The 14,640-nt window shown below is 33.9% G+C and overlaps 2 protein-coding genes across 4 annotated transcripts in view; one reads left to right on the top strand and one right to left on the bottom strand.

Moving 5' to 3' along the window:
• LOC107641463 (uncharacterized GPI-anchored protein At4g28100-like) lies at positions 509–1,293 on the top strand. Its single transcript, XM_016344954.2, has one exon. The coding sequence runs from the start codon at positions 544–546 to the stop codon at positions 1,270–1,272; it is 729 nt and encodes a 242-aa protein (XP_016200440.1). The 5' UTR covers positions 509–543; the 3' UTR covers positions 1,273–1,293.
• Positions 11,979–14,640, bottom strand: part of LOC107641461 (protein FAR1-RELATED SEQUENCE 5-like) — a 4,548-nt gene continuing 1,886 nt past the window's right edge. Inside the window, exon 2 of one of the 3 annotated variants that reach the window (XM_021103151.1) lies at positions 11,979–13,332. In XM_021103151.1, coding sequence (XP_020958810.1) covers positions 12,120–13,232 — 1,113 coding nt within the window. In that variant the 5' untranslated portion in view covers positions 13,233–13,332 and the 3' untranslated portion in view covers positions 11,979–12,119. The remainder of the gene's footprint in view (positions 13,333–14,640) is intronic. The other 2 variants (XM_021103152.1, XM_016344952.2) reach the window with 2 other exon arrangements.

Here is a 14,640-nt window from a genome sequence, read left to right as displayed (position 1 = left end):
TCATGCCAAGTCACTTTAAGTACGTGCTGAAAGAATCTTACTTCAGCACGGTAGCATCCGCCTAAGTTAATATGATCGGGTCGGTCCCATTTTATGGGATTTCACACTGGGCTTAAACGAATGGGGCCAACATAACCTTCAAAGATTAAAAAAACAAGCTTAAACTTGTACATGTAGTTAATAATGGAAACACTGCTGTCCAAAATAAAAAATAATGGAACACCGAAAAATAACTTTATCTTATAGTACATTCAACCTTTTTTCTTTTTTGACTAAAAGACAAATAGGTCCCTGACCTTTTAAAACGGAGACATTTTCGTCCCTTAAGATTGGAAAATACATTTCGATCCCCCCACGTTTTAAAACGGGAGACAATTATACCCTTCCGTCCATTTTGGGCCAAAAACAGCAACGGAACCAGCTGACATGGAGGGGCAGTGAATGACGTGGCCGTTACAGTTGGTGAGGTGGATTGGGACGAAATTTTAGTGGACAATTATACCCTTTCTTTCTTTTTCTCTCATAAACATTTCATCAAACACCATGTCAGCTCCACTACGACTAACCCTTTTCCTCTTCTGCATTATCATCTTCTTCTTTCATTACTGCATGTGCAATGACTCATCATCAACAACAACCTTTCAAACCCTTAAGCCCATCCTCCCAAACAAAAGCCCAGGCCCAGGCCCATCTCATCCATCAACAGCGACCATCCCTGCATTCCCTGAACAATCTGATGTCAAAGGTTGCCCCTTGACACTCTCAGATGAACTCTTTGACAGTATAAAGAATGCTTGTGGAGGCGGTGGTGGTGGTGGTTCTGACATGGAGCTCCACCGCACACGGTGCTGCCCTGTTCTTGCATCATGGTTATACTCTGCATATTCTTCCACTGCATTAACCCATAGCCATACCCACACATCATCATTGTCATATGAGATGCCATTGTTACCAGATGACTCGGAAACATGTGTGAATGACTTAGAGAATGCATTGAAAGTGAGAGGGATTCAGCTGAAAAGACCCAATGAGACATGTGATGTTGTGTTCTGCTTCTGTGGGATAAGACTTCACCCTCTGAGTTGCCCAGATGCATTTTCAGTTAATGAAAATGGTGAACTTGTTGGGAATAAAACTGTGAGAAGGTTAGAGAAGAATTGCATCAGTAGAACCAACAATGTCAATGGCTTCCCTGGTCTTGGTGGCTGCTCCAAGTGCTTGAACACACTCTACAGGGTCAGTTTTCTATTAATCTTTTCCCAAAATAGATAAAAAAAAGAAGTTTTTGTTTTGATTTGGGGTTGTTTGATTCGTTATTTTGACTTAGAATTTGATGGATCTTTGTTGAATATGATGAATTTGAGTTCATTTTATTGATGTTGATCTTCTTCATGGTTTGGTGATTTGGTAAAGTTGTGTTTGTTTTATCTTTCTGTTTGAGAGTTTGGTTGCTCTCTAAGTTATCTTGCAATGTCACCATCCTTCACGCGCCTTTGGAGCTTGTGCGCTTCACGGAAGTCATAAGAACCAATTGAAGCCAAAGTTCTTGAAAAGGGTTGCAAGGAGATGAGGGCTAGTGGCCTATTACTGAAGTTTCTTGAGGCAATTCTCAAAGCTGGAAACCGGATGAATGCCGGAACTTCTAGGGGAAATGCACAAGGTTTCAACCTAAGTGCTCTTAGGAAGCTTCCTGATGTGAAAAGCATTGATAGGAAGACTAGTTTGCTACACTTCATTGTAGAGCAGGTGGCTCAGTCAGAAGGAAGAAGAGAAGCTATGAATCAAAAGCATAACATTCCCAAAATCAACGGTGATATAAGCAACTCCAATGAAAACAATAATAGCCTTGTGCAACATGAGACAGAGAAAGAGTATCTGATGCTTGGTTTACAAGTGTTATTGGGAGGTATAAAGGATGAGTTATCTGAAGTAAAGAAAGCAGCAATAATTGATCATCAGAATTTCATTAGGATGTTATACATTCTCAATGCTCGTGTTAGCGAAATTCGAGAGATTGTAACCAAATGTTGTGGCGAGAACAATGAGAGAGGTGGATTTGTTAAGGAAATGAAAGGGTTTGTAGAGGAATGTGAGGAGGAGCTTAAAGTTGTGAAAGATGAACACCTTAGGATCATGGAGCTTGTGAAGAAAACCAATGAGTATTATCTAGGAGGTGGAGGAGGATCAAACCCCTTTGAACTGTTTCTTATTGTGAGAGATCTTGTGCATGAAGAACCCCCCCTCGTTCATCATGGACGATCGCACAAGCAGCGGCCATGACTTCCACCTTGCGTTTGGATGAAATAGGGCTCACTGGTGGAAACGGCATCGTTTGGCACTTCAGGGACGAATTTGTCCAGTTAAATTTCGTCCCAATCCACCTCAGCGAGCGTAACGGCCACGTCATTCACTGCCCCTCCATGTCAGCTGGCTCCGTTGCCGTTTTTGGCCCAAAACGGACGGAAGGGTATAATTGTCTCCCGTTTTAAAACGTGGGGATCGAAATGTATTTTCCAATCTTGAGGGACGAAAATGTTCCCGTTTTAAAAGGTCAGGGACCTATTTGTCTTTTAGTCTTCTTTTTTTTGTGTCTTCTGGTCATTCAAGTATTCAACTTTGACAACACTAACTTACATTCGCAGTTAATTTTCCAATATTAAATATCGTGACAATGCAAAATTACTACAAAATATATTATTTAAATTATTTTTATATTAATTTTCTAACATATTTTAATGATTAAACTAATGTATATACTTGTGTGAAGGAAAGAAATTGGAAGGAAAATAACTATTTTCCTTTGTTTGGTTGAATGGAAAAGTCAAAGGGAAATAATGAATAGTGTAAAAAATGGGTGGGACCCGTTGAAAAATTTTTCCCTCCAACAATGGATGGAAAATGAAAGGAAAATGTATTTTGTATCAATATTCTAATATTACCCTCTATTTTTTAATATATTTTAAAATATCTAAGGATAAAATTGTCTTTTCATAACATTATATACTATTTCCTTCCTTCTCATTTTCCTTTCATCCAAACATATCTAAGGAAAATAAAATTCCACTCAATTTGTTTCCTTTCTTTTCTTTCCTTTCTATTTCTTTCTTTTCTATTTCTTTCCTTCCAACCAAACAAAGCCTTAATTTGTATAAAAATAATTAGGAGTCCAAACTCTTTTTTTTTAATTATTCTCTTATTTTTTAAATAGAAAATTAATATTTTTAATATTTTTAAAGTTTTTTTTTAAAATAACATATATATTTAAAGCAAAATGATAATTTCATTCTCATTTTTTATGTAATTCTACATTTGAATTTTTTTTATCTCAGACAAAATGTCCATAATACGTTGTTTTATGGCTCAGGATTCGGTGGTCCAGGAACCTTTGGACCACTTAGTGGTCCAAGTAGAAAACATATTTTTGGAGTTTTTTTATCAATTGCTACGTAGTCCTTGAACTAATTTTAATTACAAACTAACCCCATATGTTTTATTTAATTATAAAAATAGTTTTTTATTTTATAAATTATTATTTTATCAATTATCTATTATATTTATTAACAATCAAATACAACAATAACAACCAATTATATTTTCCATTCATCCTAATAATTCCAATTAATTAAATAATTAACTTTGATCTCGTTACGTTCGTCCATGGCTTCCAAATCGTGTTTCCTTGAAATTCAATCGATTGGTTTACACTATATCACAAAACAATCGATTGAAAGTTGTAAGGTAGAATGGTAAAAAGCTTATACCAATCGATTGTTTATACTTTCCAATCGAATGAATGCCTCAAAACAATCGATTGTTGTTGTTACTCAATCGATTGAATTCACGAAAACAACATGGATTTGCCGAATACAATCGATTGGAAAGTGATGACATTGAAGTTTTAGCCAAATTCAACCGATTGGTAATGTAATCCAATCGATTGGAAGGTGATGAAGTTGAATGTTTTGCCAATTTCAATCGATTGGTAATGGTACCCAATCGATTGAAATGTGATGACTTTGAATTTTTTCCAAATTCAATCGATTGGTAATGCAATCCAATCGATTAAAAAGTTCAATCTCATCACTTTTGGCCAAATTCAATCGATTGGTAATGTAATCCAATCGATTGAAATTTGAAACGTGCTATGTATTAAAGCAGATAACCCTCAGTAGTCACACCCACTCCCCCTTTTAAACGTTCGAACCCCATTTCTGCACCTCTCTCCTCTCTCTAAAATCCAGAAACCCTTTTTCATTCTTCTTCTCCATTCTCACCCACATCCACTTCCAACCACATACATAGTTCCAACCCTCATCAAAATCCCTACAAAACCCACAAAACCAGTATCCCCATAATGGCCAGAACTAAGAACGCCAAAAGAGCCAGGGTTGAGGGAGAAAGCTTTGCCCCCGCTAGACTAATTGCTTCATCCCATTACATGGCAAGGTGGCTGCCGTCTCGCAGGGCATTGAACAACTATGTAGAGAAGTTTGAGTCCAGGGCAATTATTCCTCCCAGGTACATAACAACTGAGTTCCTTCAGGATAGACGTTTTAATTTGGTGTTGAATGCATTGCAAACACAGCACTTAGTTGATTTTGTACAAACTAGGGATGAGTATTACCCGCACTTGGTTAGGGCTGTTTATAGTACTTTGAATTATGTTGTTCCTGAACCTGATGAAGAGGGTGAGGTAATGCCGCTGATTGAGTTTGATTTAGGGAAACAGCATTATAGAGTTAGTTTGCAAGAACTAGCTGAACAATGGAGTCTAGGTTATCATGGGGCAAAATTTACTGGAGGTATTGCGGCAGATGAGGAATGGGGAGAATACAACAGATTAGTTGGTTTGCAGAGTTTACAATATGAGAATCCACACATGGATGCTAGAGGTAATATAAGTTGCAGTGGGTTGGGGATTGAGCAGCGTATATTGATGTATTTATTTTCATACACGTTGATTCCAAGAAAACATAATCATGGAATCTTGTTTAACGAAGATATTTTAGTGCTTTGGGCTATGCTGACTGGAAAGGAGATAAACTGGCCTTATTTTATGGTTCATCATATGCTTGAGATGAAGAAAGGAAAATCAAGTGTTGGTTTAGGATATGCTTGCCATTGGACCAAGATTTTCAAATGGCTTGAAATTGACTTGACTGAAGAGAAAAGTGTTGTCTTGACTAATGTAGCCAAGATTGATGACAGCACTCTAAGACATATGGGAAGAGATCCGGATGCCCAACAACCTCAGGCTCAAGGACAACCACCCTCAGGCTCAAGGGCAACCACAAGACCAGGTGCAAGCACAACCACAGATACCCCCACCACCACCCCCTCCTTCGCCAACAATGCAAGATTTGATGGATGAATTGCGAAGCATGAGAGTATATATGGAGGAGCAATTTGCTGATATGAGGCAGCGTCAAGACAGGCAAACGGAAGCTATCAATCGTCAAGGAGAAGCAATTGATAGTCTATGCACTAATCTGGGCATCACAAACCCAAGGGGCATCATCCCAAGGCCTGGACCATGAAGACATTGTTATCTAGAACTCCACATCATCCTATGATCTCCATTGATGATTGAATGGGAGTTAATATTGTTGAGTTAACAAAAATGTAGGACAAAATCTAGGTGTTATCTTCACTGTATGATGAAATGTGTCATTTCACTTTTGAGAGTCCTAGGTATTATTGTTCATTGTGTCATTTCACTTTTGAGAGTCCTATGTATGTTTGATGCTACTACTATTGCAACAGAAGCATAATTTATTGATAAGCTTATTTTGTTTTTAATGTATTATGGCAATCTAACTATCTTATTATACAAAGAAGTTAAAGTAAAAACATCTTAGCTATGCATGTAAATCTGGGAACTTAAGCTGCAATCAGGTGTGTATGGAAAATCAATCGATTGGTTTGGTAGTAAAATCGATTGTTGTACCCTCAATTGCTAATTCAATCTATTTTTTTTACTGCAATCGATTGAATATTCAGTGAAATCGATTGGATTTTAATGCAATCGATTGAATAATACACACACCTCTCATTCAATCGATTGTGTTGTTGTTGTAATCGATTAGAATCGATTTAGTTACTGCTTCAATCGATTGTTTTCTAAGTGCAATCGATTGAAGTATCCTCTCTTGTTATTTCAATCGATTGGTTTGGTAGTAAAATCGATTGTTGTACCCTCAATTGCTAATTCAATCTATTTTTTTTACTGCAATCGATTGAATATTCAGTGAAATCGGTTGGAGAACTCATATATATATTATTTCAATCGATTGGATTTTAATGCAATCGACTGAATAATACACACACCTCTCATTCAATCGATTGTGCTGTTGTTGTAATCGATTGGAATCGATTTAGTTACTGCTTCAATCAATTGTTTTCTAAGTGCAATCGATTGAAGTATCCTCTCTTGTTATCTTAATCGATTGGTGAGCCTATCTACCAGTTTTAAATCTTGTTTTATTTAGTTATTAATCTGATGCGTCTAATCTCCTCTTTTGTTAATTTGTTTTTTTCTACTGTTGTTGTTGTTGTTGTTGTTGTTATTATTATTATTATTATTATTATTATTATTATTATTATTATTTTGTTATTATTATTATTATGATTTTGAATTTCATTTGAGTATTTAGCTAATTAAAGATAATTATAGATAAGATATAATTAGATAAATTGATCAAATTTAATTTCTTAAATTGAAAATATGTTCTTAAGTTGAAATTGAAAAGTATTTGTTTTTAATTAAAAGATAAGATATCTTAAACAGTTTTAAGATTATTGGGCTGTTTTAAAAAATTTTAAAAATATAGAATTCAAATTTTGTTATCTTTTTTGGGTATATATATGTGTTCAATCCGACTAATTTTGTTTACGTTGACAAATTATTTTAACTATTTGCCTTTCAACTTGATAATAATCATGGATATTCCTTCTAACGAAGATATAGTGGGGGTCTCTAATGATGCATGCAACACACAGAATATGTCACTGGACTGTAATTTTATCAAAGTTGATTTTGGTGATCAACTTGGAACTACAATTCCTAGTGCAAAGCTAAGACTTAATGGGTATTTAATATCTAGTATAATGTATTACGAGTAATTTAAACTTTAATTTTTTTTTATTTTCTACAGGATGACCAAGTTATTAATGACGATGTTATTCAAAGCGAGGATCTAAATAAAGTTCAAGAATTGTCTAGTAAAGTGGATAAGGTCCTCTCTAGCATGGAGGTAATTTGATGTGACAAATAGTAACTAATATATATTATGTAAAATAATTTAGATATTATAACCTTTTTACCATTTTTTTTGCAGTTAATGAGAATTGTAAACATGGCTCGGGACGAAATAATTGATAAAATCCTTGAATCTGTAAGTTGCATTGAGACAATGATATCACAACTCAGTCTGAACAAAGATTCCGTAACTCCGACCAAGCTTTCTGTACAAAACAGACACCCAATCTCAAGATTGAAGGCTAAGAGTTCGGCTATTGATATTGATACGGCTATATCAGACGATGAGGATGATCTTACTGTATTGGATCATATGTCTTTCACCCACAATGATCCGTTCCACATCAAGATCAATATGGACAAACCAGTATCTCCAACTATAAGATCTGCATCAAAAAAGAAAAATATGTCAAAGGTATATGCATGTGTAGTAAAATTTCATACTTATTATTTGATATTCTTAACATGATAATAAGAATATACTGAAACTGTTTTTTTTCTTAGGGTAAGAGCATCATGGGGACGCAGAAAAAATTACCGTTCACTCACCCAGGCAGAATTAGAAAGCCAAAGATTGAGCCCAAATCAGTCAATAAATCGAAGGCGTCTTATGCACTGAGCCAACTCACAAAAGACTATAGAAGACCTGTTTATTTCTTTTCCATTACCAACATAATTACCACTTAAATTATCTAGTTTCTTATGGGCACGGCTAATTATTATGTTTAGTGATGAATTGCTAATACTTTTGTATTAAAATTTGTAGTCAATGCAATGTCAATTTAAGCCAACTCCAACCATGCGTCTTTTGGAAGATTAGATAAAGGCCTGTGCATATATATTTTCAGCATCGTTAGATCCATCGTAAGTTAATTCAATATTATCTTTGTTGTCGATGAATGAGGGCCAGTCGAATGAGTTTCGGTTTTTAATTGATATAGTGAAGAGCTTGTCGTAACAGATACAATCAGAGCAACTAGATCAGACTTTGAACATTTCATACCTGACAGACCCATTACTGATAAGGTACACAAGTAATCTACCAGTTAATCTACGTTTGGTTCTGGGCATAATCTCGTAATATATTTGGATTGTGATTCAGATTCTTGAATTAGCGGCATTGAACTGCACTGATGATTAATCTGATGTAAGTTTCAAGACAACATGGCAACTTCCACCGAGATTTGCGGTATGTTCTATAACCCCTGAAAAGATAAGTTCATTTATCATAAGTTACAAATGTAATGCTATATAGAACTATACTTCTTTATCATCTACTAAAGACTATATTGGTTTGCATTAATGAACTAGGTGGATGTCTTCAATAAAAAATATTTAAAGAAGAAGATGGAAGACTACATTTATAAATTTATGCAACCTACTGCTGATTTAAAATGGGTAAGAATTTTTTCTTAAGATTCATTGTTGGATACAGTTTTTCATTATTAGCATACATAACCGAGGGACAAATTTTTATGGTTTAGATATATGTTCCTATTCAAGAGGATGACCACTGGTATCTAATGGTAATATCGGTTTGCGAGCGAACAATCTATCACCTGGACACCCATTTTAATGATGACAGAATTCGCTATCGTGAACATGTTATGAAAACACTAGTAAGTCCGTGGAAAAATTTACATTAGCTTATTAGATCTTATTTTGTTTTTATTATTTAACCAGTGAAATGAAATCAGGCACACGTACTGGAGCAAGTCATCACGTCGAACTTTTACAAGGATGATATAAAAAATTTCATGACTACAAAATTGAAAGACCAGAAGATATACCTCAATGTTCATCAAGCTTGAACTCTGCAACTTGGGTGATGAAGTGGATGGATATGACTTATGAATTTAAGCCATATGGTAACAATAAGGTGAGCATTTATTAAACAACTCTCTAATATTTAATCCCTATTTTTTGGTACTAATTCATAATGTATAATTTCTAGCTTGATGATCATGATATTCGCATGATAACCGCGGTGCATATACTCCGGAATCGGATCAACCATAAGAAGCCACAGATTATAGCATCGGTCGAGGAGTTTTGGAATATGCACAGTTCTTATAATTAATCTAGATAGATTGTAATACTTTGGTTAGTGCGTATTTATTTGTTAGAGTTAGTGGATGTACTTCTTTTTATTATTTCTTTAAATGACTTCTTAAATAGAAATGTATTGCTTAGTTGCTTTTCGCAATTTTACTCTATTTCTATGCACCGTATGGAGATTTAGTTTAATTTATTTTAAAAACACATATTTTTATAATGAAGTAATGTCATTTCCATTGATTATTTCAACAACCATCCCATACAAATATTACTTCAACAACCATCCCATACAAATATTATTTCAAACTATAAGTGATAAATTTGTAAATAAATAAAGCAAAATAAAACCATGACGATTTTCTCTTACTTATTAAGAAAATAATATTATTTTGTTACTTCTTGTTTCTAAAATTATGAAAAGAAATTAAAGAAAAAAAATGAAAACACATTTTTGTTCTACTCAAACCTTAAATTTATCCATTTTAATCGTGTTTATGAAAATAAATTCTTGTAATCGTTATTTATATTAAAGAAGCTAGCTACGTACTACTAGCTAGGAGTCTAGGATTATTAGCTAGCTAGATTGTTTTTAATTGTAAGCAACCAATTGCTAATCCCACCAAGAAAGCAAATTAATCTTGTCATATAAGTAGAATGATTAATTCAAGTATATTATTATTGTGAAATATTGTGAAAGATGTATGTATAGTATTAAAAATTTATTATCAGCCGTTATTCTACCCTTCTTTATATCAAATATGTTGTTTGATCTATTTGTGTATGTGGTTGTTGCAATCTATATCACATATCAATATTAAAGTATAGTACTTTTAGCGTTTTATCTCTTCTATTATTCATCCAAGATCAACTTACCTATAGTATTATTTATTCGAAGGAATTAATGATATAGTATTCTAAAATAATTATTTCTACACATGACAGTGCAAAAATAATCATTAGTTCCATATATATAAAAAAGACAAAGAAAGAAACATATTATAATAAATTAATAAGTATATGAATGTATTATGAGTCATCAAATAATTACCGAACCGATCATCGAACCGACAGAATCACTGGTTCACTGGTTGAACCGGTCCAACCGTGGTCTAACCAAAAAAACCATTTTAGAATAAAATAATATATAAATTTTAAATATATATCCTAAAATATAATTATAGCTTTTGATAAAGATCTTCCTACCAATCATATAAAATAAATTATTAATATATTTTCAATTAATAATTATACTAAATTAATAATATAAATTATTATCAATTTCATACATTCAACATTTTAAGAATCTAAAAACTTAAATTATAATAAGTTCAAAGAAAGTGGGACAATGATCGTCCAAATAATTCTTTGATGCAACCATGTCCTACACAAATAACTACCTAAAAAAATAATTTTTTATGCATGCAATGATTTAAAAAATAAAAAATTAAGGATTTTGCCAGTGAGAGTGAGCGAAAAGGGAGAGGAGCAGTTTATCCGTTATCGCTAATCGGTTTTTATTTGACAATTATTACACCTAGAAAGCATAAGCACGACTATTGGAAGAATGCCTAAAATCTCATTAATATAGTGAAAAAGAAAAGATACAAATATGGAACTGATTTTCTACCCAAAAACAAAGATAAGTTTATGGAGGTTGCTAACTATCACTATCTAACTCAGCCGTTGCTTCGGTACACATGTCGCCATCGTCCGAACCGATTGCTTCATTTTCTATAACGTTGTTGTCAATGTCCTTTTGTCAAGGATATGTTGTCTTCTTATGTCCTTCCATTTGACAAACACTACAACGTTGCCGCTTCTTCTTCTAAGATGGTTGTCCTGAGCCTCCAGTGGTTGGATGCACATACGGATTGCTACTTCTAGCTACACCTGAGTGAGGTTGATTATCTCCTTCGTCTGCAGCCTTTTAAGATGAGTACAATCCCATAATTAAATCACGTGTCTCTTCATATCTCTCTGGTACTTTAGCAGCAACAGCAGCCAGTTGTTTAGAAAATTCCACCAAAGCACTTTGACGACTAATAACAACAGCATCCCTGGTGAACCCACTTGGATCATTGAGTGTTGATTTAACCTTTTTTGTCCATCTATCCAATACCAATGACCGGGGAATCTCACGGATGTCTTTGTCAACCAGAACTTTCACAATATGTTCGCAGGGAATACCAAATGACTCCATTCGTAAACAGGTACACATGAAGATCATTTCTTCTTGACGAAAATCAACGGTCCACGTAAAATCGGGCCTCCCATGCTTACACACAATGTACTTTATGCAATCATCGGTATTATCTATGTTCAGAACCCGCATTGATCCAGCTCTGGAGAGAAATGGCTGAAAGAAAAGAAATATCTCATGAGTGTATAACTCAGCAGCATATCTCTCTAGCAGCTCTATACAAGTTTGCATGACGGGCACCCCACGTGTAGATTCATAATCAGCATTAAATTCGTTAAAGCGCATGTGTGCTACACACCTTTGAAAATACTCTACAAAACTTGTCAAATCATACCGCGACCCCACATACCTTCCCACAACTAAGTGTAAACCTTCACATCTTGATGTAGTTCTAAAGCCAGCAAAGAATTTTCCTCTTAGATATGCAGTAGCCCACATATGCTTCTCTTCGTACATATTGATCACCCACGGCTTATCTTCAATGCCAAATTCTTCAATAAGCTGAACCCACTTACGCTTAAACACGGGAATCTCGTAGTCTCCTGTCATGATTTTTCTAAATTTAGATGTAAACGATGGATTTCCAACATTGCTAGTTGCATTTCAAATAAGGTGCCAAGCGCATAATCTATGTCTGACTTCGGGAAATACATCTCTCACTGCATTCCTAATCGCCATGGCCCCATCAGTTATGATTGAGGTCGGGGTCTTGCCCCTCATCGCAAACATGAGCTGACGCAGGAGCCAAATATATGTATCAGTAGTTTCGTCCCCAATTAACGTAGCAGCAAAAACAATTGTTTGGTTGTGGTGGTTAACCCCGCTGAATATTACTAATGGACAACTATACTTGTTCTTCTTGTACGTAGCATCAAAAGCAATAACATCCCCGAAGAGTCGGTAGTCTAGTTGGCTAATCCCATCAGACCAGAACAAATTATGTAACAAACCTCTTGAATCGTGACATGCCTTGAAATATAATTGTGGATCCTTCAACCGCATATCCTCTAACTTCTTCAACACTCGTGCTGCATCACCAGGAATTTGACGCCTTTGCCGAGCAATCTCATTGTACATATCTCTGGGACCATAGCCAACAAATTCGTACCCGCCTGCTTGACTAGCTAGAAGACCAAATATCTGTGAGGTGCTGATCCCTGACTTTAGCATGTTCATCATTTGCATAATATCTGTCTCTGACATTTTTCTGTGGGCAGGCAACATAGCACTGAATTGTGTATCCAATAGATCATAGTTGTGTTCGTCAGAGAAATAAAAGATATGCCACCTTCCACTTTCTGGTACAAATTTAACATCCATTCGTGCTTCACATCCAGTTCTTGTTTCCAATCTAGGCTCCTTCTTCCTTTTTTCCATCGTGTAATATTTCTCCATCCTGAATCCTTGCCTATGGCATACAAACATTTGTCTGTAAATCTCGCCACTACTATTCTTGAAGGTCTTGCTCTTCCTTGCACTAAAGCCCTTCGACTTTGAGTACTTCATATAAAAATCAAATGCAAGCTGCAAAGTAGAAAAGTGGTATTTGCCAATTTCCTCCGCAACATTCTCACTAAATTTCAAAGATGTAATGTCTTGCACGGAGTCAACCGCATAAGCGGCTTCAAGGATATAATCTGACATATCAGATTCAGAAAAAAAACGCTCCCTCGGTAAATTCATCTCTGAAATCTTGTTCGAATTCATTCTGTTCATCCATCATATCTTGGCCACTTACTAGCTCTTCTTGTTGGTTAAAGTCATCGTCCTCCTGGTATTGCTCATTCATCTCAGTGTCTGTAAATATACCTGACATCTTAAAAATGTCCAATGAAAAAAATTATTTAATACACACAAAGTCATATATTTCTATTTGCAGTAAAAGTTAAAAATTAAAAGTAAATAATATTTAAACTTTTTTGTTTAACAAAATTAAAATAAAGCACAAAAATAAGAAAAAATGTGTATAGGAGTACATTCATTATGTTATAATTTTAATAATTAATATAAATTTTAAAAATAAATATGATTTTTCAAGACACTCTATAACCTAGATGAATAAATATTATTTTTAAAATGAATCATGATATATTGATACAAAACTTATTGTATGTATTTTTTTTAAAAAATTAATAAACCTCTCTCGTTAATAACAATATTGGAACCTAAATTTGAACGCTAATTGATATTATATATTGTGTAGGTACTTAGAGTATATTAGAAAAGTACGTTAATAATTTGAAGAGAAAAATTATTAGTGTAAATTTATTTTTTTAAAAAATTAATCCTTATTGAACTATTCTATTTTTATTCCTTCAAAACATATCTTAATTAAAATATTTGTAACAATAATTTACATCCAATAAGAATATCTCAACAAGCAGTTACATCATTCTGTCATGGGGTAAAATAGGGGTAAAATAGAAAAAAAATAATCGACACCTAACTCTCTGTATTCCTAATATAAATTGTTATAGATAAGTATAGTTTCTTAAAATTTTGGGGTGTCCGGGCCACTACTCACCCCCTCTAGGTCCGTCGCTGATTGCTAGCTAATTAATTAATAATAAAAAATAATAACATCTATTTACTTTTTAGTATTTCTCAATTTATATGCATTAATAAAAGATATTTTTAAATATTTTTTTCTTACACAATCAATTTCACGAATAAAGTATCGAACAGAATAATTGCAAAATTAGAGATTCTATTCACTAACCTCGATTTTTTGATCAAAACGATGGTTTATTTTTTGAACACTACAATGAAAAACTTGATTGGATCTTTGCTGATTGCTGCAACGGTGATTAACGATGAAGAAATAGTGGATATTAAATAGACGGATGAAAATTAAAAAAAAAATTGGATATTGAGTAGATGGATGTTCCAAAGAAAAATAATTAAATTTTTTATAATCAAAGAAAATGATGCACGATTTCAATGGTGGGATTGAATAATTAGTGATGGATTATTCACCAATTTATAATGTTAATATTAAGGAAAAGATAAGATTAGTTTATCTACATAAAAATAAAACAGAAAAAATTGAAGATAGAATTTTAAAGATAAGATAGATGAATAATAAGATAATTTCTAAAAAGATAACAAGATTGAAATAGCCGCA

The sequence above is a fragment of the Arachis ipaensis genome, chromosome B05 (genome assembly GCF_000816755.2).
Source record: "Arachis ipaensis cultivar K30076 chromosome B05, Araip1.1, whole genome shotgun sequence".
NCBI classification, from domain to species: Eukaryota; Viridiplantae; Streptophyta; class Magnoliopsida; order Fabales; family Fabaceae; genus Arachis; species Arachis ipaensis.
Note: the sequence above shows the minus strand (reverse complement) of the source record. Positions and strands in the feature narration are given on the sequence as shown.